Source organism: Corapipo altera, unplaced genomic scaffold, assembly GCF_003945725.1.
Source record: "Corapipo altera isolate COAL_440 unplaced genomic scaffold, ASM394572v1 22, whole genome shotgun sequence".
In the NCBI taxonomy this organism is placed as follows: Eukaryota; Metazoa; Chordata; class Aves; order Passeriformes; family Pipridae; genus Corapipo; species Corapipo altera.
In genome coordinates this window covers 14,795,502-14,822,333 of record NW_020884886.1, presented here as the reverse complement: position 1 = coordinate 14,822,333, position 26,832 = coordinate 14,795,502, and the positions used below count along the sequence as shown (strand labels likewise).

Sequence of the window (26,832 nt, the reverse complement as noted above, 5' to 3'; positions counted from 1 at the left end):
TGCAAAGGCACCTGCAAGCGACAGAATTCTGACTGCGGCAGGGCCAGCTCTGTTTGCAGAGTAGGGCAATTGCCTATGATGCAGGTAAGAGGAGCCCTAAGCAGCATCTCTTCTACCCTGCTGAAAATGTAGGGCTGCTTAGTAGTGATGCTCTTCTGCCTCCTGAGTAACAGCAGCTGTGTTGTTGCACCGTGATGGAGCAAGAGGTCCAGGACAGGCGAAAGGCCCCCATAGCAGTAATTAAGCAGTTATACAATATAAACATCTACATATGCAAAAAGGTTGCTCTGTCCTCAATTTTGTTTTCAATAGCTGGCTGCTCAGAGCACAAGGTGAAGGGCACACAGGTCAGTTAGGACAGGTACACACTGAACTTTTGCACTGATGACAGTGAAGGAAATCTCTGAGACATAAAATATGTTTTCTCACATCCAGAGACAAAAATTCTTTACTGTCATTTCAGAGCAAGGAAGTTTGGCTTGTTTCAGAGGCTGAACTGACTTATTAATTGAGTAAAGGTAGTTAACTTGCTCACTAAGGCAAGAGCAGACAAGCATTCTGATGTTCTGAAATGAAGTTTTTTATTCTTTGTATATTAACCTGAGCCATGTGCAGCAGAAACGTTAGGAGAAAGTGTTAGACAAGAATCACTTCATTTATTAGAAATTATTTTAGTGGCTGCATTCACTTAAATGCCATAGTAATACAGGAAAGGCTGAGATGTCAGTGTTAACATTTCTTTTTCCTTCATGTCTGATCCCTGTGGTGACTTCTTTTATAATGGAGCCACATATAGCGTCCTTTAAACACATTTTCTTTATCAACACAAGCATCAGGTAGTATGTATTCATACACTTCAGGAATCGCAGAGTACTGACAAAAATTGCATAGATATTTGCAAACTGTTGATTGCAAATATCAGGCAAAACAGTATCAGTTATATTTAACAGGCTTGAATAATGTTCCGTATGAAAAACTGGAAGGCAAGATGGAAGATCTGAAACATATTATTATTATTTAATCTTATAAAATATTGATATTGTACACTGCATATCAATAAGTTTAAAAAGCCTGGGAAATCTGTGTTTAAAATAATGCAACTTGTACTCCCCTCATTTTGCAAATTACTGAAGGAAAATCCTTTTTTTTCCTGCTATAAAAATACTTTCTAATTTTAATCACAACAACATATATATTCAACTTTTTATCTGACTTGCAGAATTCATTAAAGTGATCCAAAATAACTTTTGCTGTCAAAATGAGAAGTCAGACAGTGATGAAAATAAATAACAATGCTATTTCTTCTCTCATTTTAAGTTCCAAGTGTTCTCTGGTTTTTTTAAACTTTTAACCTATGCTAATAGCAAGCAAAAATAAGATTAGCAACAGAGTAACGAACTGAAAGGGATTGATTTGAGAAAAAAGAAGGAGAATATTTGGGCAAGCTCTCTTCCCTCAGCTGAAAGCTTGACTCGACTGAGGCAAGGCTGCACATTGTTTTGCTGTTTTTCAGAGCAAAAGAAGTTGAAATTTCACATGTGTCATTTGAATGTATTTTGAATTCCAGAGCTGGATTTTAACCCCTAAGCGATACCCAAGGACACTGTTGCCCAGGTAAACATAAGCAAAACTACCCTGGTAGGGTTTCACAGGAGACCTCAGCAGTCCGTCATTGTTCCACCACAGGCAACATGGATGCAATTGTGCAAGCCCCACACCCCAATAAGCCATTTGGCCAAATTTTCATCTGAATTCCGGTGTGTCCAGATTTCAGCCTCTGTATTGGGGTTGTCACACTTCTTGGGCACATCAGTTGTACAGCTGCATAATTACAGGCACTAAAATATATGTGCTTTACAGTTGGTTCCCTGCGAAAAATGTGGTTTAGCTTTGAGAGTTTCAAAATAAGCAGGCTATGAAAATTTGAACCGTTTTTTTCACAGAGCACCTAACCAAAATCCCACAGTTACTTTATACTCTTTCCAATTTGATTTTAAATATCATCTGGCTTTCAGTGGTCTCACACCTTGCGCTGCCTCTAGGCACAATCAAGAGTGCATCAAGCCATCTTAAATTCCCTGTGCATCCTGTATCATCAGCTCAAGCGACTCAATGAAGCCTCTCCACTCTGCTTCACTAAACTGCAGCAAACACTGAATTCTTAATTTTGTAGCTTTGTGAAGCTTGTTATGGTGTGATTTTGGAGCACACCTTTATCTGGCTTTGTCTGAGACAGCAGGTCTCTGGAGCCTTCTGGTCCCTGAATCTGGTACCCCGTGGCAGATACCACAACACAGCATTCTGGCCTAGCGGTTACTGCTCTTCAGCACATAAAAACATGAACTGTTGTAACCAAACCTTAACCCTTGAGATTAAAAAAAAAAAAGACCATTGAATAGAGCATGCTGGAAAAATATGTCTCAAAAAATGCTGAAACCAGGTATTAAATCTGTTAGTGGAGTGGGGAACATAACAAAAATGTCCCCAATAGTAACAGGCTTGAAGAGTCGTAACATGACATTTTGCATGCAATCTTTAATGTTCGAACAGTAACAATGAATACTTTCAAATTATGGTTATAAAACCCAGGAGTTTCAGTGAAGAGGCACTGCAAAAGCTGAGATATAGAAACATATTTCTCCCAAAAGCCAACAGGTTTTTAACCAAGGACCGCAAACACTCAGGCACTTGCGTAACTCCACTTAAGTCCAATGGCATTCAAATTCTTTTACAAATATGTCAGTTTTAGTGTTTCCCAGGCAAAGGACTTGCAACCAACACCTGAGGAGAAAGAGAAGTAGGAAAGAGAAGAGTTCAGGAAAGACGGGTGGTGGTGGGAGTCCTTGTCTTGTGTGCACAGGTGCAGAAGCTTGAAAAGATTTAAAATTGATATAAAAACCTCAGATGAGACCAGTATATTTTTATGACCAGAAGCCTCCCTTATAATCAGGTTGATAAGTGGTAAATATTCAACAGTCTAGGAGCTGGTGGGACAATGACATCAGGTGTCCTGTGCACCACTGGTATTCAAGGTTCCGGCAATGCAAATACTTGCTCACCTGCATCACAGGTGAGATAATCCTAATGTGCTATGTGCCATCTTTTATGGCACCATGCTATAAGCCCCTCAAAGGTCAGTGCTATAAGACCCTCAAAGGTAAGCTCTATAAGCCCCTCAAAGTGAGCTAGTTGAAGGACAGGGAAAGGGACAAAGAAAATCTTGCTGTACTAAGATATCCCCCAGTGGATTTCCTCTGTGGGCAGCAGAAACCTTGGGATGAGACAGATCTGCAAGCCCTCAGAGATGGTGCAGGGCAGAGGGGATAGATAATCTGAGGGGGAGGGGAGTGCCACAACTCACAAGGAATGTACAACAATGTGTGTGCAGCCCACTCCATCTTCTAGCAGAGTTCTCTAACATACCTGGAGTTTCTACCTGCTTAGCCTGACTTTCTGTGCAGGAGGGTAACTTGGCCCGAGTAGGTACGTCAGGATTTGACTCTTAGAATTGACGAGCTCCCTAGGATGCAAAGCCTGTTTCAATCTTCCTTTGATACAGCCCAGGCAGTTAAACTTAGTATGCAAACTCAAAAAAATATATTGTTTAGCCATTCTAAATACACAAATTAAACACTGTCATGTACTTAATTTTTTACTAATGTAAGTGACTGGTTTCGCTAAACCCACTGCGTCAAAAAAAAAGTGTACTAAAAATATGTGAAAATTTTAGTGCTCATGAAAAAATAGCTTTCATCCCTGGAGACTAAAATCTTTTGTGTCCAGAATTACAGTAGGCACAGCAGAAGTGATGGTAGGTAGCACGGATTCATCTCTGCCACCCCAACCATATGCCTAAACCAGCCCTGACTGCAAGCCCTTCTGGGGTTGTAACCCGGTGAAGTCTAGGAAGAATCAGATTAGTTTTCCATGTTTGACCACATTGCTGAGGAACAAGATGAATGTAACAAAATAAATCTCACAAAGCTGCCAGACAGCTGTCAAATGCCACTAAGTTTTGATCATTCCTGTACTGGATTTGATGACTGTTATGCAATGACTTGGGCATGTCTAAGAAGTGCTAGGCTTCCCTGCAGGCCATTTCTGACATGGATAGGACAATTTGCTTCTGTGGTTAGCTAAAGGGAAAACCTCCAAAATACAAAAACAAACTTTCAGGATTTTAAACAATGTATACAAGAGTCCTTTAAATAGAATACACAGTGGTCAGATTTTATATATCAAGTTCTTAAAGAAAAAAATCCACATGGACAGAGGTAGGGGTTGATCCAGGCAGAAGTTCATCATTAAATAAATGCAGATGCAGACAAACCATCAACTGAGGAACATCAACAGAAACAACAACAAAATCAGCACAGCTGTTATCTGCAGATCTCCAGGCTAGGCCTGCTCCAGTCCAGGCTAGCAAAGTCCAAACACAGGCTTGTGAATAAGGGCGGGTACCTGCACCTTTTGTTTTTCAAGGTAGTGCCCATGTGTGTTTGGGAGGAGAGAATCAGATAGAGAGTACATCTGTCTCATGAGGCACCTGCGCTGTGGTCCTGCCAGGAGCCCTCCTTTGATTCACCTCCCATTCTCTCTGCCACAGTATCTTTGTGTGAGAACAGAAAGAACGAACATGAGCAAAACCACTGCTGAGAGTCCTCAAAAGATTTTGCACTCGTTAATGGAGAAGAGCTTCCGCCTGTTCCGCCTTTTGTCTTGATTGACTGCTGTCCTCACAGCATACTCAAACACCTGCTGCACCCCTCGGTTGCTGAGGGCAGAGCACTCCAAATAGCCTTTGGCTCGCACATCCTGGGCGAGCCGCTTCCCATCTATCGGGCTGATGCAGGAGGAACGGTACGGACCCGTGTCACGCTGGTCAGTCTGAGTGGCCACCACCAAAACGGGGATGCGGGGCAAATGGCTGCGGATCTCACCGATCCATTTGTTCCTCAGGTTCAGAAAGGAACTATGGTTTGCCACTGAGTAGCACATTAATACCACATCTGCCTGTTGGTATGAAAGGGGGCGAATGCCTTTGAAGGCATCACTGCCAGATGTGTCCCAAAGGCCTAAGCTAATCTGCACACCATCCATGAAGACATCCACTCCAGTATTTTCATATACGGTGGGTCTGTAGTCATCTGGAAACATCTCAGAGGTGAAACGTACCAAAAGAGATGTTTTCCCAACCGCAGAGTCTCCCACCAGGACACATTTGACTGAATCCAGCATTTTATTAACGTCCAAGGCCAAGAGCAGTGTATCCGTGCAACAGGAGTGGGATGGAGAGATGCAGTGGTCTCAGAGGCTTTCTAGATAACTTCCATTTAGTGAGAAACCATCCAAATCTCTTTACTTCTTATGACTTGATTTTGCCACTTGAGACTAAAATCCCCTTTCGTCCCACATGGCTCTGTGGTGCTGTCGGTTTTAAATCTTCAGTGAGTCAAACGACGTTTCTGGAACGGTAAAAATAAAATGTAACATTTATAACCCACAGTGAACAAACCATTCCTCAGCAACATAAAGGTGCTTGGACATGTCTTTGGACAGCCATGAGGAGTACCCGACTGAGGATGATGAACTTTGCCATTCCCTCCCAGTCGGCTCTGTGTAAAACAGTCATTTACATAAACAACCTTCTTGCTGCTCCACAGGGGCTACCAGTCTTACCACCATTGCCATTTTCCACTGACACCAACTATTTTTTTCCCTCCAATTGTCTAAAAAGTAATAAAATTAATTTAACTTTGGTTTAACTGCTACTAACCTGCTTTAAGTGAGACATTTCCTGTCTCTGACTTTCACCAACACTGACAGAATCCTGAATCCTTAAGCGACCAATTCAGATTCTCTTGAAAATGTACCCATGCTTTCCAGGGGTAGTCAAGAGAAAAAAAGTCCTTCACTAACCAATTCGACTGTTTAAGCAATCCTATATGGAACAGTAACACAGAACCACTTGTGATAATGAGGAAGCAAAGACTTCAGGTGTGAAACTCAAGCAACATGAACCTTAACAATTTTCAAAAGCAATAAAGGATTCACAGGAAAAGTACATTTAAAATTAATTTTTTTCTTACAAATCACTTTCAACAAGTAAGAAGCACAAGTCATAGGAAGCCCCATTACCTATACTTTTCCCAATTAAACCGTTTTATTTGAAGGGGACTCAACTGCCCTGACATTTACTTTCTTGTAAAACTGAACTAAGAGTACCTCTTCAGAGTATGTAATTGCTTTTGAGCTCCTGCCAGCATTCAGTCAAATTTTCCTGTTTTGAAAGTGTTTGCCTCTTCCCCAGTAGCTGTGTGCAAGACTCACTGCTCACACAGGGCAACACACAAGATGCTCCAAAAATCACTAGCGGCAAAACTGAAGGCAAATTAGTTCTGCTCAACAAAAGTAATTTTAAAAAGTATCACTGCATAATTTCAAAACGTCATGTGTATGTTACATAAATAATATATTTCTGTTTCCTTCATATATGAAGGGAGTCACCACAGCAGAAGGTTATTTGCTCAGAAATTAATGATGGCCACTGTATGTTACTTGAACACTCTCCAATTTCAGTACCCTAACGCCACCGCCCCCACCCCTCACACACATTCCTAGTACACATAAAGCTTTGGTTTACTCCACAAAGGGGAAAAACAAAGGAAAAGGAAAGTGCTAAATGAGCTTAGAGAGAACATTTTAGAGGCGCTGACAACGGCTATTGGCAACTCATCTGCTTTCATTTTGCAGCGAGGCAGCGCCCTACCTCCTCTCGCGTTGCTGGCATACCTGCACCTCTCCCCCGCGATGCACCAGCTGAAAGATGTGCGGCCGGAGCATGTTGCTTTATAGAGGAGGCACCAAGCCTGCGGGGCCGTCCTTGTGCGTACTTGAGTTACCGACAGCTACGGGAGGCATTGCAACAGATGGCGCTTCCTGGCCTGCCAGCGCGACCGCGCTCTCACCATCTCAGCTTTTTTCTAGGAAGTGGGATGGAGGCCTAGGCTGCTTCACGACATTCCTGGCTGCCGGGAAACAAGCTGCTGCATGACTTTAAATTTTGGTGGCAGCAGTTGAAAATTTGCTCTTAAAGATTCATTAAGTCTATCTCCACTCTCTCACCCTCTCCATCCTCCAAACAAGCTCTCAAGGGAATTAAACAAGACCTTTACAAAATACATCTATGAAAAATTCAAACAGTATATGTAGGATACACAGTCCAGTTGCTTAAATGCATCATCATCTCTCCTTCAGGGTATTCTACTTAAAATTTTGTCAGCAGTACAGTTTCAAAACACCGCAATTCACTACAAGCCAGTAGCATATTATTCAGACAAAACTGCATGCTCCCAGGAGAAAGTTTCCATGTACTAAGTCTCCTTTTCAGAACAAACATTTCTTTGGTGCAAGTGGTCCTTAGTGCCTTCAGATTCATTATTTTGTGTATATGGGAATGTGGGAGAAAATAAGGATATCCAAAGCATGACTTTTGTAATTTCTTAAATGCCAGAACAGAGAAAGACAGATAAAAGGATTGTTCTGGTACTCAACTTGTTGATTACCAGATTTGATTATACTGGCTATTTTGAGAGAAAGTATATAAATGATAAAAACCTGAAAGAGAGATTAAGGAGTAGTGAGTATGGCTAGTTGATACACAATAACAAAAGCTGAAATATTCCACTGTAACAGTGTGGAATTGTTTCCAAAGCAAATGATATTGTTCTACAATCCATTGATGAATAATAAACCCCCCCTCAGAATATAACTAAGTCCATATTCTGGTCCTGTGGACAAATTGCCCTCAGTGGCCCTGATCTTGCATTTGTTCATAACCACTTGGAGTTCATGTGCTTCCATATATAATTGGTACTACATATGTGCATATTGAAGAATTATTTTTAATTAAACACATAGCTGGTCCTTGTTGCAGCCTCAGGGTAAGAGCAGTATTAGTGTATTAAAATAAGTACACAACTTCACCTCAATTGACTCTCGATTAAACATTAAAAAAAGGCTTTAAAAGGACGGGCCAATTTTGGGTACTTCTACACCTCAGTATTCAACCAGTTGTGTAAATATTTGCAGAAGTTTTGGTTCCTTTCTCTCATATTCTGTCTTGGTCTGACAGAACAGTGTGCTACACCCATTACAAGACTGCACAAAACCTTCTGATCACAGATCAGAAGTGGAGTCTAAGGTGCTGATGGTTTGGGGTTTTTTCCCAACAATTTGATCTTCCAAATTTTACCAACTTTATTATGTTCATTTTGTATCTGGAATTTCAGATATAAAGCTGTATCTTCTTTTATGTTTTTTTTGGTTTATGCTTTCATCACTCCTAACAATCGAAGATATTTGAATAATAAGGTAAGACCTCTTATAATATCATTAAGTATAAGAATGCATGTCTTATTCTTGTGTAGTCATTCTGAGCAGTGCAAACTTCAGATTTTGTTCCCTCTGTCTTTGGAATATGTAACCCTGGCTCTAGTATGTGATTACAGAGCCCTCGGACCTCACTGACTATGTGAGCACAAGAACCTGTACAACAGTCACTCTCCAGGCACTGTCTGACCTGCACCTCAGCAATCTCATGCAAGTAAAATGCTTCAGACTTGATCATGGCTGAATATGATACAGAGGAGGTGAGTGGTGTTACCAACCTGCAATGTGATGGGAAGGGGAGCACAGCAGCACCAAGCTCTTTCCAGGTAGAGGCTTCATATGAATATACATCCCATGAAAAACTAATGTAGTATTTGTTGAAACCATTCTACCAACAAAGGAGAGCTGGACTGCTGTGTCAAAAGGCGTAAGTTAATCAGCTGAAACAAACAGGATTTTCATTTATGCCAAGAATGCCTCTGGCATCTACTATAAGATCATTGTGAGCATGGCTCACTGTGGCTAAACATCTCCAGGGACAGCATCTGATGACAGGAAAACAAAAACAGCCAGAAACTTCTAATTTCAAAACCTCTCTTGGATATTGATAGTGCAGCCTCAGGTAGGCTGATATTTGAAGGGAATTAGCTCATACGTAAACAAATCACGCAGGCAAGATGACAGGCTTTTTAGATCAGGCAGTCACAAAATGCTTAAGAGAGTTGAAGCAATTAACATGCTAACTATTATTGCTATTATCCAGTTCCTACCACAATTATATCTCAGTGTAGCTCCTGTTAATATCAGGATAAAAGCAGGCGAATTTTTCAGTTTGAGCACCGTGTATACTAGTTCTTGAAGAGATCTGACATTGCAATGAAATAAAATATTTATACTAACAGGAAAGGTTGAAAACCACTGGAGAGACTTCCACTTGCTGTGCAATGCTTGAATGTACATATTGTCTTTCCCTGTTTACACTACTCCTGTAAGTCCCACCTCACAGAGAGGTTGGGTCTGCAAAACAGTGCCTACAGTTCTCTAGTGTGTTGATTGTAACTAGTTCTCCTTCTAACTGCACCACAGGTATGTCAGAACTCTCCTTGCATCTCTTAGTAAGAGGCTGTCGAGGAGAGGAAGGACGCATGAAGACTACCCTCACGGACCAGAACAGTGTGCAGCTTTACACCTTCACCTCCACGGGTGCAGTGGGCACTGTAGGGCACAGACAGGGCCTGAGAACAACTCCTGCAAGTAGAAGGAGAGGAGGGAGGAGGAAGGCTGGTAGGAATCAAGACAGGACAGAGATGCTGTTGCCTGGTTAGTGACAGCATCCAGAAGATGCAGACCGTGTAACAGAGAAAACATGGCTGTTGTGAATCCAGTCTGGATGTTCAGCTAGATTACCAGGTTGTCAAGGTCATGCTACCTTGTTTTCAACTCTGTGGATGAGGTGTACTTGCTCCATTCAGATACAAACCTCTAGACTGCTGCCACAGCACAGGGCTCCTGAAAACTAATACATAAGCTGCAGTCCGTCTGGAGGCTGCAGCTGGTCTGCAAGCAAAGGGCCCCTTGCTGCGAAGTTTCCCATCATGAATTCATTAAACTAATGCTCCGACTTTTGCATTAGCTGCCTCCTGCTTTTTTAATTCCTTTTAAGACTATTTTGATCTATAGGACTAAGAGGCCCTGTCTTGCCAATCAGCCTCCCACCACCTCAGTGTCAGCATTTCAGTCAACAGTTGTATTCAGTTGTGGTACCACTGCTATGAAAGCACAGCCTTTACCTTTGCAACGTGCTGCACCTTTTCCACAAACTACTCCACCAAAAATCTGCATTCAACTCATTCGCTTTCCAAGCAGGGTACCACAGGGGCCATCTCTACTCTCTGACCCAAGAGCAAGATGGCATTATGCTTCAGTTATCTGATATATTTATAATACTGATGGATTAATTGCCATGCTATCTTTCAATATGGTTTTGTATTTTAAAGAGTTGAAAGAATGTTTAGAAGCTTAGGTGAGAGCTTTTATATGGATATTTTATCCTTAAGTACAATCATTTCTGCAACGGTTTCCTGAAGTTAGAAGAGTAAGCAACATGCAGAGAACCTCTATTTTCAAAGCCAAGATGCCTTTTCATCTCAAACACAATCTCTTCCAGTATTAAAAAAAAAAATGTAGATATAAAAACTTAAAATTTTTTTTTCACTCCCTTATTCACAAAACTGACAATGCTGTTCTCAAATTTCAATGTATTGTTTTGAAAAAACATAAAGCTAAATTTTGCTTTTAATTTCTAATTTATGAAATTTAGAGAAAATAGACAATCACTTCCTTAGGAACCTTTGCAAAAAATCACTTCTGGATCAAGACAACACCTGAAAATACCTCAGTTTCTTTCTTTGGCACTTTTAACAACTGAAACTGAAGAAAAGGATTTATAATCAAATATTCAGTGATCTTGTCAACTTTATTACTAGCAAGGAAATTCAATTTATCAGACTTAAAGGAAATTCCCTCATATTGAGAATGTGAAATCTTGCTATAAAATAACAGCAAACACAGATCAATGTTATATACAAGATGAAATAAGACATGAGGTCCTAGTAATGGGATGAAAGCTTTCCCTATAATAAAATTTACATATTTACACACGTACTTACACACTGCCCATATAAAACTGCTTAATGACATATCTTAAATAAAAAAATTTCTATTTCATTACTTTAGTAATAGTACCTATAATAATATATATATAAACAATGGATAAAGACTTGTCTAAAGATCTATTAAATTTACTATAGTCACTGAGAAAAAATTATTTAAATCTCATTTTAATTATCCATTTAGACAAAAGTAATATTTTTTTTTATCTTCAAGAACCCTCTTGCTGTGACTAATCACACCTTAATTCAGCTGCTTACAAATTACACAAATTATTAGAACACAACACAAACAAATTTAGAGTGGTTCTAAATTATTAGAACCACTCAAAAAATTAACCAAAAGCCTGTAAGACTCTCAGGTACTGATCCAAGATCCTAAATTTAGTAGAACTCAATGAGATCTGGCAGTGCTAAGTACCTGCTTAAAGATTCAAGCCATGAGTCTGAAGTAATTTTTCTCCACGTGTTTATGGCATGACATGGTAATTAAGCCCTATGAGATATTCATGGCACTACAGGGCATTTTCAAAAATTATCCATTTTCAGTATAAATGTTGCATCCTCTCCAAATAAAAATTTGTATAAATCAAGTGTAGGAAAGTAATCTTGTCACAGAGGACCAGCTCATAAGCCATTCTCAGTCTGATCCAATATCTTCCAGAGTTATCAGAAATGGAGTGGCATGTCGTGCCTGAAGTGTGGCACTCGCCCTTGTGTTTACCTAGTGTTTTCCTTATGCAAGATACTGGATATGTCATCTTTCTTTTCCACCCTTCTCTGTGATAATTTTTCTTCTCTGCTCTTAAGCAGAGAAGAAATCCTTGCGTCTCACCACAGATACAGCCCTACATGGAGCAGCTGGTGTGCGAATGTCACACACGTGTCTGTTCGAGCACAGAAGTTCATCAACCATCTGTCCATCTGCCTTCCCTCATAGTATCTGTCTTTGTACACACGCACATGCCTATACATATGTACATATATATTCACCGCTGACATAGAACTACTTTTGGATCCAGATGGGGATAGAGATAAGCTTGCAGATGAACATGGATAAAGTGCTACGCACTGACTATAGCACTATCACATGTATCCATGAAAAGTCACACTACCAGAACGGACTTACAGGTCAAAAGCAAATTTCCAGCAAGTCTAACTGCAATGTAGCCAAACTGAAGGACCAATATTATAAAATACATTAGATTTAAGGAACTGATTTCAATCAGACAACTGTGTGCGTAGAATTATTCTCATGTGGAAATGTTTGCAGCTTTGGGTCACAAACCACTTCAAATTTTTCATGCCACATCCTCTTTTAACACAGTTAACTTTTCTTGAAGTTTGAGACGAATCAAAAAGGCACTCACAACATATTTTTGTAGGGGTTTTTTTTGCAGATTTAAGTCTTCAGAATCTCCCCAGATTCTTTTGGCTGACAAAATGTGAAGTACTCATTTATTTACAACCTTCAACAATAATTGCATTTTCTTTCCAGAAAGCCTAACCTTTTCACTATTTCTGTTTGGGTTTTTTTTTTACCACCTGCAGACAGGCATAATCATAATGAAGTATCCATTTCCTTTTCATACACAACTAATATTTCTTAGTTTTAAAAAGCATTCATAATTTCTTGCAGGGTGATGCACTATTTGCTAGACTAGATTCATAGAAGTGTATATGCACACATGCACATATATATACACACAGAAATACTGAAAATAAATCAGTGTGTATTTAAAACATAACTATTTCAATAACGAGTCAATACATCCATTTACAAAAAAATTACGTCCATATTTACATGCATGTCTGTATGTCTATATACATATATATTTACATATAGACACATTGATATGAATTCGTTGCAAAAGACATTGCTACAGATTGCTGTACAAAACACGTATATATTTTCAGCAAGATATCTGACCATTAGTTGAAAATCTGCATACATATATTGCATCAAATGGATGCACTATTGAAATTACAGTGGTCTTTAAATTTCTTTATTTCCACACATATGTATGTGTGTGCACTTACATACACATAAGCAGAGACTACTGCTGTGCTTAATGTGGATTTGCAATAACCTAGGTATATAATTGACAGAGTTTTACAATTAAATTTACATAGTCACACATTGTAAAGAATTCCATTTCTACCGTAGATGCAGCCATTAAATTTTTTAGACACATATTACAGTATGTTACAATGATTTGTTGTTAAGGAGACACATGGATCTATATTGAATCCCACAGATGTGTAGCATGGTAAAATGTTAAAACAAACTGGCAACTCCACACACACACACTTGCATTTGCATGCAAAAGGGCTTCCTCTCTTTATAGCCCATGCCAAGCCCAGTGGAGAGGGCCGACTTCTGTGTGTTTTGCTCTAACCTGGGGTAGCCCTGCATTCCTCTTCCTTGTTTGCACACTACCTGATCTTCCTGACTGGGTCCCTTAAACACTACAAAGTAATCAATATTAACAGTATAGCTAAAAATTAATATATGAATGATACAGGTCATACAACCTCCTCCTCAATGTTAAAAAGTCTTAAAAAATTGTCCTCCCATTTCTCCACTGTCCTCCATGGCTTCCTTGCAAGATCTCCAGTGTTACTTTCAGAGATCTCTTCAGGTTTAACTTCAGTCTGGTTTTATAAAATGCCTATCACAAAAAAAAAAAAAAGGAGTCTCTAAAGTCCAGATCTTCTTCCCCCATTCTCAGGGGGAGGGGAAGGCAGTTTTCCATGTTCATTAAGTCATGTATTTGCATAGGTTTGATTTCAGTGGGAGGTAAAAGTGGAGGAGGAAAATATTAGTTAGAACAGAATCTGACAATGTTTAATGGAAGATTATTTTTGCATATTTTGTGATAAGGAAAATATGTGTTGAATGTACAGATGTTCTGAACAGCAAATAATGATGCTTCAGTTGACCAAACAATTTACAATAATGCCCTCTTGCTAAAGCATACTGATTTTTTATTTTTTTTAATTTAGGAGGAACTCATATTTACTGCATGTCACTGTTCTGTATTGTTGTGATGAATGTTAAACTTCTGAAATTAATGAGCAAAGCTAGTAAAGGAAGCAACAATAATTTGGTTGGTTATTTATTTTATAACACAGAAAGGCAGACCAGGGGAGATTTAGGGTGATATTAGGAAGAAAGTTTTTACAGAGAGAGTGATCAGACATTGGAATGGGCTGCCCGGGGAAGTGGTGGATTCACCATCCCTGGAGGTTTTTAAGATGAGACTGGATGTGGCACTTAGTGCCATGGTCTAGTAACCACAGTGGTAGTGGATCAAGGGTTGGACTTGATGATCTTAGAGGTCTTTTCCAACCTGGTTGATTCTATGATTATTTTAGCTTTTTCCCTTAGTTTTGCTAGCAACAAAAAGCTTTTTCTTGTCTCTGTATATATCAGTGTTTAAAATCATAGTCTACATTTCAGCCACAGTGAAACAGCCATCTTTAAGTCCATTCTTAAATTTTGTGTGCACACATGTACATTAAAATGTTAAAAATTTTGACGGTTTACTCAGAAATAATTTCAATTATTTTTCAAGTAGAAGGTGCAATACAAAAGCTACAATTATCATAACTTGTCCTGCATTTGTAGATTTAAAGTCTTTATCCTTCTGATTTGTTTTATAAATTAAAAATGCAGTTGTCTTCCACAATCTATCCCACGACTAGTATTCATGTACTGTATCCAGCACAACGATAAAATAACAGATAACATGTATCTACAGTACAAGTAGGATTTTTTTTTTCTCACTGTGTAGCTTCTCTAGAATTCCTGAATTGTAGCAAATTAAATTAGGCAAAATAAACAGGCATGCATACTTGCCTACATCAAACTGTCTATGTCCTATGCATAGTTATAATTAAAGCCCAATTTCAAAAGAACGTGCAGGCAAGATTTCTTCTTTTTTCTTCTGGAACTAGCACAAACCATACCTGGTAGCTCAGATTTTACATTGATTTATATCTTACACCAACCATACGCCAGAGCAAAATATATATTTTAGTGCCTGTTTTCCTTGACTTTTCTCTGGTTGCAGTACAACCTTAATTTCTTCCACTTTTATATAAAACAAATAATACTGCAGACAGCAGTGGGTCATATGGAATAGGTCAAGGGGAGAAAAGACTCTATTCTTACCACCAAAAGTAACACATAAATCCTTCTCACTCATTCTTCAGCTGAGTATTTTGAGAAGCCATTTCATATACTTATAGCTGACGTCTACTTGGCTTTAAGTTGGTTTCACGATCATGCAAATCCTCACACTATGGTAAATCTTAATGCAGAGTTCTTCAGTGAGAAGCATAGAAAGTTTTCCTTGATTTTCTTGATTTTTACATATTTTGAATGAAAGTGATGACACATGAAAAGAGATATTTTAGGAGAGCTGTGTTTGAACATTATGAGACCATTTACCATGCTTTATTTTTTTAATCCTGGTGGACTTGATTCAAACTCAGAGATATTTTACCCAATGGCTTTTCATCCAGAATTAAAATTCCACTGAAAGATACATGAATTTAAAAACTTACATTTAAAAACTTGCATTCAAACTGATGGAAATTAAAGAAATTACATGAAGGATTTTTATGACAGCTGTTTTATAGTATATTTTTATAATGAAAAAAATACAAGCTCACAGATGATGAGAGGAAGTTAATAGATAATTATATTAGTAATTCATTACCTTTGAACTCCAAAGACTTTTCAATAACTTTGTACCTAATAACTTCAAACTGTCCAAAGACAGTTTTTAAGCAGAGTCATTTGATGGAAAAAAAAAAAGGCAAGCTGAAGACTGTGTGTCCACTGGCATGCCTATTAATGAAAGGAAAGTACAGTTTTCTTACAAGAGTGAGAGGTTTCATATTCTTTCAGTGACCGTGGCATAGGAGACAACCAGAAGAGACCCCTTGCTACCTAGGGGTCTTGGTCTCAACTTTTATATTAGGAGAGCCAGTTATATCTGTAGTTTGACATAAACCAGGATAATCTTTAAAAGCAACTCACTGTCACTCATGAGAAAAAGAGATATCACCAGATGGTACAGCAACCTCCAACTGGGCAAGTGTCAGTTACTGAGACTGGCACTCCACACTCACACTTGCATGCGAGAAGCGACACTGTGCACAGTACGTAACCACAGCCCTCCGTGCCAGCTTCTACCAGTAGAGGTGTTCGTTCCTTTTCCAGCATATGCTGGGTCTTTCCTACGTGATAAGTCACCATGGTCCCCTCAGGGAAACCCCCAAACCATAGCAGAATCCTCCTGTGGTTTCCAGAAGGTTCATACATTTCATCAGGTAAAGACAAGCATGCTAAGTTCAGCCCCACCCTCATCCCTTAGGAATTTACACTTCTTGGCTTCTGTAACTGAAGATCAAATGTGTTTCCTTGTGCAAAAGAAACACGATGCAGACACAGCAGCAGGCAGGGTGGGAAAGATAAAGGATTTGCCATAAATCCAGGGCACAACCCCAGGCAGGGCTAGGCACAGGTGAATTCTCCTGTACCTGCTCCATGAGGAATACATGCATGCAGTAATTGTTCAGACTGTGTTCCCACCTATCCTCCAGCTGCCAGTGATAGCAATCTTCCAGCACAGCCTCCAGCAGAATGTGACTGCTAGGACTATTGCTCCATTTCACTTTGGCAGCTGCTTGTTTCTGACTGGATACACCAAGGTTTTGTACCCATGACACCCAGTGCTCACACTCACTGCTGCACTGCAGAGGTTTCACTGGCTCCAAATATCTCCCCTCTCACTGTAGGCTGACACTTCTGGTGGATTAGGAAGGTTTTCCAGTTCTTCACTGACATAAGAATTGAAGGACAACTAAATTCTGCCAAGCACATAGGCAACTCTATTTGGTTTTGTGGAGAAGAGCTACTGATAGGGTACAGCCCACAAATCTTGTTGTTACATTGCTTTTTGTATTTGTGAGATCCTGTTCAGTATTTTAAGGCCATAATGCTTTAATAGTTGGCTTGAGACAGCTGCAGCCAACTTCCTTTCTTAATTACTATGCTGGGGTTATCCCAAGACATTTTTCAGCTGTAAGCTGTGTCATAGCATGAAAACATTTGAAAACTGCTGATTTAATAAAACTACACACTGCTGGCCAAAAAAGTGAGAACCTAATTTGGAAATGATGTTAATTAGCTATATGGCGTGGTGTCGGAAGTATCACACTAAGACTTTGAAAAAGGCAAGTTTTGCAGTTGCTTCTATCTCTTTTCAAACAATAATCAAAAGCATAATAAAAAAATCTGCAAATTTTCACTTTATGATCAATGTCAATCAAAATAATCACTTAAATGGTGCATTCAGTAACATTCGACTGTTTCTTAATGAAAACTATAGAATCACAGCACCAACATTTTACAAAGAAAATGGGGTGGGTGTTTGCTTTAGAGAGAAGAGGTCTTTTTCATTGAAAATTTTTTCATTGAAAATCTTTTTCATTTAAAGTGCCTAACCCAACTGCTGCTATGCACCTAGAACTGCACAGCAAAAGCAAGAGGAGAAACAGTAGCATTTCATCTCCCAGCCTGGGTGTCCTCCTGGCTGATTATCAGAAAGCAACACCAGCAGAAGCTGGTGCAGACCTGCTGCTCAACAGGATGGGCCAGAGGCTCAGCCTGTGAGACCGCCACCACGGTTGCTGCTCATTTCCTGTGTGCTCTGGGTATACTGCAAATCACATACTTACATATTTGAGGATTTATATGCCTTGCCCCTCACTGCACTAGAGATTACCTCCCTAATATTACTGGCACTAGCAGCTGTTACCAGCGATGCGACTTTAGCATCAGCCTCTCGGTTGCTGGGTATATGCAGCAGGGAGAGTGCTTCCATTTTCTCTCCAAATTCAAACTCCCATTGCAGCAGCTGAGCCAGAATTTGTTAAACCAGTCACCAGGTTGGAAAAGTATTTTTAGTGTTTAATATTTGTAGTAACTTTGTGGAAGTACAGCTAAAATATCATGGTTTTCCTCCATGATATAGGGATTGATATGTGTGTAGATATAGGGATTGTCCTCTGATACAGGCAGTCATGTGAGGCCTGATGATCTTCTGATACAAGCTGATTTCACACTGCTTTGGCATAGTAAAATTACCTTAATATGGGATTAAATGACAGTAATTTAGAGCCATGTTGCCCTGCTGATGGACTATGAATTTACTATACACGAAAATCATGCCCATTTTTAAATTTAATTCTTTGCTCTGGAACTTGGACAGTAAGTACAGATTAGTTATAAAAACACAGATTCTCTATAAATACAAAACTACTATTTTTCCTGGTTTGCAGCACCTAATCTAAGGAATACAAAACTTGTCATTATGCCTCATCAAGGCCTACTCTCTAAACTCAGCAGGAAGCAAGTGCATGTGCGGTTTTTCAATCCTGAAGTAACTGCCTAGGTCTCAAACATGGTATTCATATTACATACCACTTTTTCTGGTACACTGAATTTCACTTGTATGATACATCTTTAGACCTGTCTCTGAAAAAGAAGATGAAACCCCATTCTAAAGTCAGATAAGTATACACATATGGTCCTTCCTACTGTAATCACACACTGGTCTAAATTGTGGGGGGCGGAAATGTGAAATGCGAAACAGCACGATAAAAAGCACAATCCCACCTTATTCCAACAGCAGCAGACACCAAAATTTGCTAATAGATATGCCTGCTAACAACTAACTAATCTCATTTACCCTACCTTTTTCTTCTGCAAGTATTTTCTTCAGGATAAATCCCATGCTAAAGCTGGCCTCCACAAGATGCCACAGCTGCACTTCTGCCCCATCCACAGGTGGAAACACTGCTGAAAGAAGAAGTTAGAAAATCTTAAATCCACATTCAGATTTTTTGTGGATGTCTGTGTCAAAGGAATGGTTCTGGCCTCAGTGTGCTCCATCCTCATTTATCTTTTAGGTTAACTGCATCTCACTGGCAATGTGACAAGACCATCCCATTGCCTCTAGAGCATCATAAAATGAAGGTTTTGTAAGCACGATCTAGAAATGGGTGTGCACAAATGTGCACACATGCATGCACACACAAACTGCTCTCTAAGGGGACCCCACACCATAAGCATGACACAGTTGGCTCAGAAAGCAGAAAAGAAGCCGTGGGGGTAAGTTGAAAGCAAAGTTACAGACATGGCCATTGAGACCATGTCCTTCCACCTCAGAAGGTGGCACACAAACCTGTTAGACCCCAGCAGGACCAGGCAGCCGCCGGAGCCACAGCCAGAGCCAGATACCTTGGCAAATTAAAAATACATTGAATCTCACTTCGGTCCTAAGACCAACTTTTCTCAAATTCTCACAATAAAATCTTCACCTAAATTTGCTTGGGAACTTTAAGATGAAGCAGAACAGTTTTCTCATAAGCATAATGTACTTCACAAATGAGGAAGAAAACCATCTTTTGAGGTGCTGCAGGTTTACACATGCCTATCACTCGCGGGTTCCCAAATCTTCGTTCGCAAAGCCCAGCCATGATGATGATCACTCGCGGGTTCATAGTTCATACAATGGCAAAGAGCATCAGAATCAGACCCACCATCCTTAGAGTAATTCCCATTTGCTCTTTTTAATTCTCTCAGTTAACATGTTAAAAATTGGCATGGCACAGCGCATCACACCCCTCTTTCTACTTTATACAAGGCCTTTTTATGCTGAAGTGGAAACAAACTCTGGAACAAGTGAAAATCCAGAAAATACACAATCTGGACCAGTGTTCAATTCTGTATCACAATACTGAGTAGTTACCAGATGGTATTAAAAGTCAGACTGATTACATGAACCAATGTCACAAACTTATTAATAAAAGTAATTAACAAATGTAAAACAAAAGATACTGAATTCAATTCAGAATATCAATTCACATTAAGACTTTTGGAAAAAAAAAAGAAAATGCAATGAACTCACCAGAGACAGGAAGCTGAAAGTGGCTGTTGAAAATAAACGTTACGGAAGTCAAGTATTCTAGACGAGACAGGGGAAGAAAAAAAGAAGAGTGGTGTTCTGTGTTCTTGGTTTTTTCAGATGGACTATTTTTTAGCAGATTAGAACAATTATATTCTTGAAAGGACAAAAAAAACAAAACCTCAAGAGGTAACCAGAGACCACTGCACATTCAGGCTAAATTAGTCCTGCAACTGGGTCTAGTTCATCTGGAGGCAGCACTGACAGCAGACCCAGATGCAGTGTGACGAGAAAGAGTGGAGAGGTTTAGCGTAAGTCAGCTTCCTGGTGAGAGCTTCTCAGCTCTGCCTGTGTGGGTTTGTTGTGGGTTGGTATATGAGTGTATATATCTTTCTCTCTGTGGTGACTATGGGAGCAGATGTAAAAACCTTGACTATGGGGGAGGGGGGCAAAACCTCCAGCCTGCAGAAAGCTTTCTCTTTGCACTCTGCTGCTCCTACAGCTGCCTCCTCTCTGCTACAGGGGCTAATGGCATAGGGCAGCCCAGCAGCTCCAATGTGAGTAGAAACAGAGCAGACTGACAACTGCCTGGTAGTGCTACATGCAATTCCCACTCCAGTAGCATGAACGAGACTTGGGATACTTTTCTGCAAACTGGAATATAGTCCTGCCTTTAAAAGGAGAGTACACGTATTTAGCTGACTTTGTGCAAAACCCAAGGCAGGCACTTTTGGGCGGATTCAACATTGGCTTTGTTGTAATTCAGTGAGGATCCCTCTGAAGCATTGGTTAGGATTGATTAGTAGTATCATTTTATCAGCGAGTATGTTCTCTCTTCTACCAGCATAAAGAGGCTGAGCAGGTGGAGGGACTACAGTCATTGAGACTCCCACCTTTACCAGCATAGACAAATTGAGCTGGCCAGATTCTCATCATTTGCAGATTTCCTTCCACAACACTGAAAGCACAGCTGTGATGATAGTTTCAGGATTTCAGGTGTCTATGGTCTACACTCCAGGGGCTGTCAGCACAGGATGTTGTCCATTTTATGTGATTAGACAATCAGACTGCAGGGACGGCATTCCTGTCCCATACTCCTTAAGCAGCCCAAGCACACCAGCACAGCAGAGCTGCCCCACAGCTGAACACGAGGGGCCCGGATGACCAGCACAGTGGACTTTCTGGTCCTCAGGCAGAGCAGTGGGTTCCCATAAGCTTTGAAACCCAGAGGCACAGAAATGGAATCCAAGTACTTTTCAGCAAATATTTTGGGTCAGTAAAGCCACTTCAGACCATCTCTAGCCATGAAATAGTAGGAACAGGTTGCCTGATCCATATTGAAAGCTATGAATTTTATGTTCCTTGCAGGAGGGGAACTCTCTGAAGACAGCTAATGAATTTGTCCACTTTAACAATGCGACAGTTCAGTGCATTCCAAGATAAATCTTGCTTCCAAGAAAGATTAAAAACCAACAGAATAATTTACAAGATAAAGCAAAAAGGAAACAAAAAAGAAAATTTATGTGTAGATGAAAGGCAGTTGTGCCAAAATATTAATAGCTGCTGAAAGAACACACCCTATGTAAACATGCTGTAAACCCCTGGTGATACAAAGCTTGCAGAACAGTGCTGCACAGTTAGGATGGGGAATCAGTTTGTTTCTTTCCCCATGAAATGAAATTGATTCAGTTAATTACCAACAGGGATGAAGGTAAGAAAGGATGGCTCAGAGAAGGCATTTATGGAATTCTATTTTATTAAAATCTTTAATCTTCCTTTTAGTTTGAGACAAAATTTTGGATAAGGGGCTTCAGTGCACTATCAGCTTGCATGAGAAATTCTGTTACTTAATTTTCACATTAAATATCTATTCATCTGTTTTTAACTGAGTTTGGGTTTTCCAATACCAGCGTATGCAATCAGGCAGTAAGTTTCCAATGCAGTTGTGATAAAGAAAATCAGACACCCAAACACTTTGAAATGTTTCCATCAGAAACATTCAGAACTGTCAGAAGCAGAGAAATAAATACTATTCACAAATTATACTGATATAAATGTCTTTGGTGATCATCACCAAGTATAGGTCTGCCGCAGAGAGCAGATACTTAAAAATGCAACTACTCCTTTCTGTTTCGTGCTGAGACTAATCCAGATGTGAGGCCATCTGGCTAAGTGATTTGCATTTCTGGAAAAAGAGTGCATCCATCTGTAAAATACTCCGTAAACAACTTTTGAGCCGAGTGAACCCAGCAAATAAACAAGACTAGAGTATAAGAAATGTGATCTAACATGTCTTGATTTCCACCCATTTCCCTCCATCGTGCTTCCTGGAGGAACTTGACTGAATAACTTCCAAAAAATAGTTGAATTTGATTAATTTGAGACCTTTCTTAGGGATACACATGCTTCACACATTTACCATGACTTCACTTCCAAGTGACCTGAAACTCCAACAAAAGACCCTCATCTCCATGCTCTCTGCACAACATGTAAGCAATGCCAAAGGTAGGTGTAATCTTGCACCCTGACCTGTTTCACTTGATCCTTGATTGGTTGTAGGGCTTTTTTTTTTTGGTGTGTGTGTCTTTCTTACTGCAATTTTTCTGCTCCCTTTCACCTCTTCATGCTGTGCAATGAAGGGGAACATCTGGCTGTGAGAGAATAGTTAATACATTAAAAAATACATCACTTCTCCTTTTTTTAAAACTCATTATGAGTCATTATCTGGGATATTCAGAAATGAACACTTTGTTGTGGAAAATAATTACAGGGCAGGGTGGAGGATTGCAATTTATTTTTGCATTGAAAAGTAAGCTGAGAGCAAAAAAAATAGTCTTAAACTGCAAGTAACTAAGGGTTTGTAACAAATTATCTAAAATGACGTGACCCAGGGTTTTGACGCGGTTCAGTTTACAATGAAAGGTCACATTTGTTCTTCATCCACTGATTTCTGTCCCTCTTGGAGAAACCAGCAAGCGGCTGATGGTAGGAAGGTGTTTGAGATTAAGGAAGGAAGCTGCTCCTATCCCCCCTGCCTGATTTCCTTTTTGTTCTCAGATTCACTCAGCTCTGATTTTGGTCTGCCTCAAACAGTATGGTATGTGCAATGCTCAGGAAGTAAACCATGACATTCTTAATATTCACTGTATTTAGCCCTACAAGCCTTTCTCCTGTCCTAGAGGATCATTATATTATAGAAAATAAAGCAAATTGTTGATTATATCTAGCCACTGCACCAGAGCTATAAACAACACACAAGAAGAAGTGTGCTTATTTTTTGTTTAAAAAAGAACTTAATTCTCTTTTTTTTGTATCCTTTTCAAAGAGAGGCAAGAAAAATATATGTGGTCAAGATGCCAGCTGTGCATTGGGAAAACTGGGATGCGGCTATTTGCTTTCATTCAAGTTTCTGGGCAGTACAGGGGAAATCAGGTAGGTTGCCCCGACCCATTTCAACCCAGGGGGTGAAAGTACTCCTTTCCCAGGAACAGATACCTCAGCAAAAGGGAGGCTTTCTCACAGTATGGCAGAGAGCGTTGCTAAGAGAGTCTTTAAAGCAGACCAGGCACAGCAACTTCTGCAGCATTACTCAATGTGAGAGCACTAAATCTGAAAGGGGAAATGAAAACACAGTTTCATAAGAACTTCCTACATGGATTCCGGTGGAACTCTCACGCTATTTACTATGCCTTGATGAATTTAGGCTCTGGTTCCTCAGCAAGCCAATGTTGTGTGTTAGACACCCTCGGGTTTGGTACTGCAGTGGCACAACCTGAAGCATGTGGTGATAAAAGAGAGTCCAAAATCTAGCATTTGATGCTATGTTTCTGACACATTGTGTGGGCAGGACTAGAAGCCTTCAGAGGGTGAGTCAAAGCCCTCCAGCATACTGAGGCTGGAGCATGCCTGACAGAGAAGCCTAAATGAGGGAACCTGCCTGAAATGCCACCCCCTCCCTATGGACCCTCCTGCCTCCCTCCTGAAAGTTCAACCTTCAACTCAATCCAGGTGAAGCCCCGTCCCATGCCAGTACCTCTTCCCCTTCAGTGACAGGCTTGCTTTAGGTGGCCACCTATGCTTTAGGTGGCCACAGAACAGCCCTCCAGCTATCCCTGCTCTGGGGGATTTGGCCCTTGGCCACCCAGTTTCTGAGTGTAGTGCTGAGATGGATCCAAGGTACTGAGCAATTCAGACCTGGGCATGCCTGAGCAGCACAGACCTCTCAGGCCCAAAACAGATAACCCTGAGTTGTGCAATTGATGATCAAACTTGGGTTTGGCATCAGCATTTGCATCCAGCCTCTTTTCAAGACTGATGCAGCTCCATACATTAAACCCATACACTTGTGCAGGTAAGGAAGCCAGAGATTTCCCCATTTTCTGAGACGAGAGCTTTCTGCTATCTTAACTACAGAACTGCTCTTTATGACTTTTATGTGTTTTCTCACTGTGTACAGATTAATAATTAGCTATTTCTCTGGGATATTTCTGTTGAGATTATATTGTCAGCAACATGTGCTGTGACAAAACTAATGTTTACACACCTTTTTTTTTCTTGCAATCTGATACACAGAAGCCAGTGTCCTAACTTCCTAGCACGATTCCTCCTGTGACACCAGCACAAAACTGGTGGTCAGCACAACGTACAGGAAGTGCTTTCCTCCAGAGCAATATGAAAACCTACATCCTCTTTCTTGAAAGTGAAGCGTGCTTAGGAACTGTGCTGAGGGTTACTTAACTCCCCCATCTCTCATTCTGGGACAGCCTGTGAAAGCAGTCCCATCACAGAATAACAGAATGTTAAGGGGTTGGAATAGATCTTAAAGATCATCTAGTTCCAAGCCCCCCTGCCATGGGCAGAGACACCTCCCACTAGACCAGGTTGCTCAAGGCCCCATTATCCAACCTGGCTTTGAACACTGCGAGGGCTGGGACATCCACAACCTCCCTGGACAATCTGTTCCAGTGTCTAAGAACAAATTCAATCTTCTTCCCCCAAATCAGGTACTATTCCCTAAATATCCATCCACCCTATCGAGGGAAGAAGATTCTTTCCGTGGTTGTCCACTTGTTATTTTTTTTGCTGGAGCTCTTGGGAGACATTTGCCCCCCACTGGGCAGCCCTGCGGCTGAGGGCAGCCCTCTCCAGCCGGAAAACGCTTCCACAGGCAGAACGTGCAAGCCCACATCTGTTTCTCCGAACCGTCAGACTTGTGCAGTTTTCTCTCTCCCGGGGGTCATTTACACTTCCTTCCCCCATCTGGATTTAATGCAAAAATAATCCCAGTGGCTTTGCCGAAACCGTGGAGGAGGTTCCAGTGGTTTCCCCTGTGAAGTCACACCCAACCAGAGGGTGCCCCGTGGCTTCAGGGCCAGCCGAAGGCCCTGTGCTCCGATGAGCTCCCAGCGCGGCTGCTCGGGGCAGCAAACGCTGGCGCAGGTGGGCAGCGCTGGGAAACGCTGGTTCCTCCTTTGCTTTCGCCCGGGAGGCGTCCAGCTGCGCTGTGTCGCAGCAGAGAAGTGTCGGAGGACGCCGCTTTCCTCAGCAGCCCCGCTGCAGCCGCCCCGGGGCTCCCCCTTCCCTGCGCCCGTGCCCCGGTCAGCGGCGGCTCCGGCAGCTCGGCCCCGGGCCCGCGGAACCGCCGGGCACACGGAGCCTCCCGGCACCCGCGGCGGGAGCGGGGCCCGTGCTCCCCGCTCCCTTCTCCCCAGCCGCTGCTCCTGCCCCAGCCCCGCTCCCGCAGCCTTGCCCTGCCCGTCGTTGCTGCTGTGTGTGCTTTAGCCTTGTCAGGAAAGGAAACCGGGCCTCCCGCCCCAGCTGTCAGAAGCCGTTGGGGTTCCTCTTGGTAAACTCAGCAATCTGAAGGCAGCAGCTGGTTTTGTTTTGAATGTACTTTTCCCACTTGCTTGTGTTTCAAAGAAGGAGATAGGGATAGTTAAACTTTGCAGCCTAAGGCTTTCTGCTGCACCAGCCAGTTTCTCCTTTCTAGTCCATGAACATGGAGATGTTGCCCCAGAACAAGGCTCAGAACAGGAGCTTGATATAGCTGCCCTGAACTGCTCCCAAAGCATTCTTTTGTGAAAGCCTCCCTGCCAGCCAGGGGGCATCATCCCTACAGGGATGTTCTGCTCTCCCTACAGCATATCAAGATAGCTACTTTACATGGTTATCTTGATAAGTGCCGAAAAGCTGAAGCTCCCAGTCACCCGTGACTTGTCTATATGGCACAGCAAGACAGTGAAAGGAGATAATCTGGAAAGGCAAGAAGGATAAATAGGTGAGGAAAACTACTTCTGCCCTGATGTTGAGGTAGGAATCTGAGGCAATGCCTTGAGAGTTAGCTGACGTGGAGCAAGCACTACCATGCAGAACTCCCACAGGCTAACGTGACAGGACTACCATTCCTCCATTTACAGACCAAACTGATTAAATCTGTGGCACAAGCAGAGGACTTCCACTGCTTGCTCTGCTGGCCAGTGTGTATGACTAGCCACAGGTGTGTACACAGGAGGAGAGTCCTGTTTCTCAAGATACACAAAAATAATACTGATCCATACAGTTGCTTACCAAGCTTGTAGAAAGAACATTTGTCATCACAGCACTGCCACACTCAAATGTTCTACTGCCCAAAAGAAGTTGTAGATATCAGATCCTGATCACACAGAGGAAATGCATCAGCATTTAATATTTTGCTATTCTTTTAGCATTCCCCAAGTCATGCAAGATTTCCCTGGGCCATGTTCCCTACTCACAAGGGCTACACAAATCTAGTTTCAAACCCAACACCA

General features: G+C 41.1%; 1 protein-coding gene across 4 annotated transcripts; it reads right to left on the bottom strand.

Annotated features, from left to right (window-relative positions):
- Positions 1–593: 593 nt before the first annotated feature.
- On the bottom strand, positions 594–26,275 carry RHOH (ras homolog family member H). 4 transcript variants are annotated; one of them, XM_027642633.1, is made up of 5 exons: positions 25,845–26,275; positions 24,588–24,650; positions 20,048–20,104; positions 18,832–18,936; positions 594–5,465 (listed from the first exon to the last, which is right to left on the bottom strand). In XM_027642633.1, exon 5 carries the CDS (start codon positions 5,236–5,238, stop codon positions 4,663–4,665), a length of 576 nt encoding a protein of 191 aa, XP_027498434.1. In that variant the 5' UTR covers positions 5,239–5,465; positions 18,832–18,936; positions 20,048–20,104; positions 24,588–24,650; positions 25,845–26,275; the 3' UTR covers positions 594–4,662. The 4 variants fall into 4 exon arrangements, with proteins under 4 accessions (XP_027498434.1, XP_027498436.1, XP_027498433.1 ...); XM_027642635.1 differs by lacking the exons at positions 24,588–24,650; positions 25,845–26,275 and adding an exon at positions 25,255–25,634 and having other exon boundaries at positions 20,048–20,070; XM_027642632.1 differs by lacking the exon at positions 25,845–26,275 and having other exon boundaries at positions 24,588–24,821.
- Between the last annotated feature and the right edge of the window lie 557 nt (positions 26,276–26,832).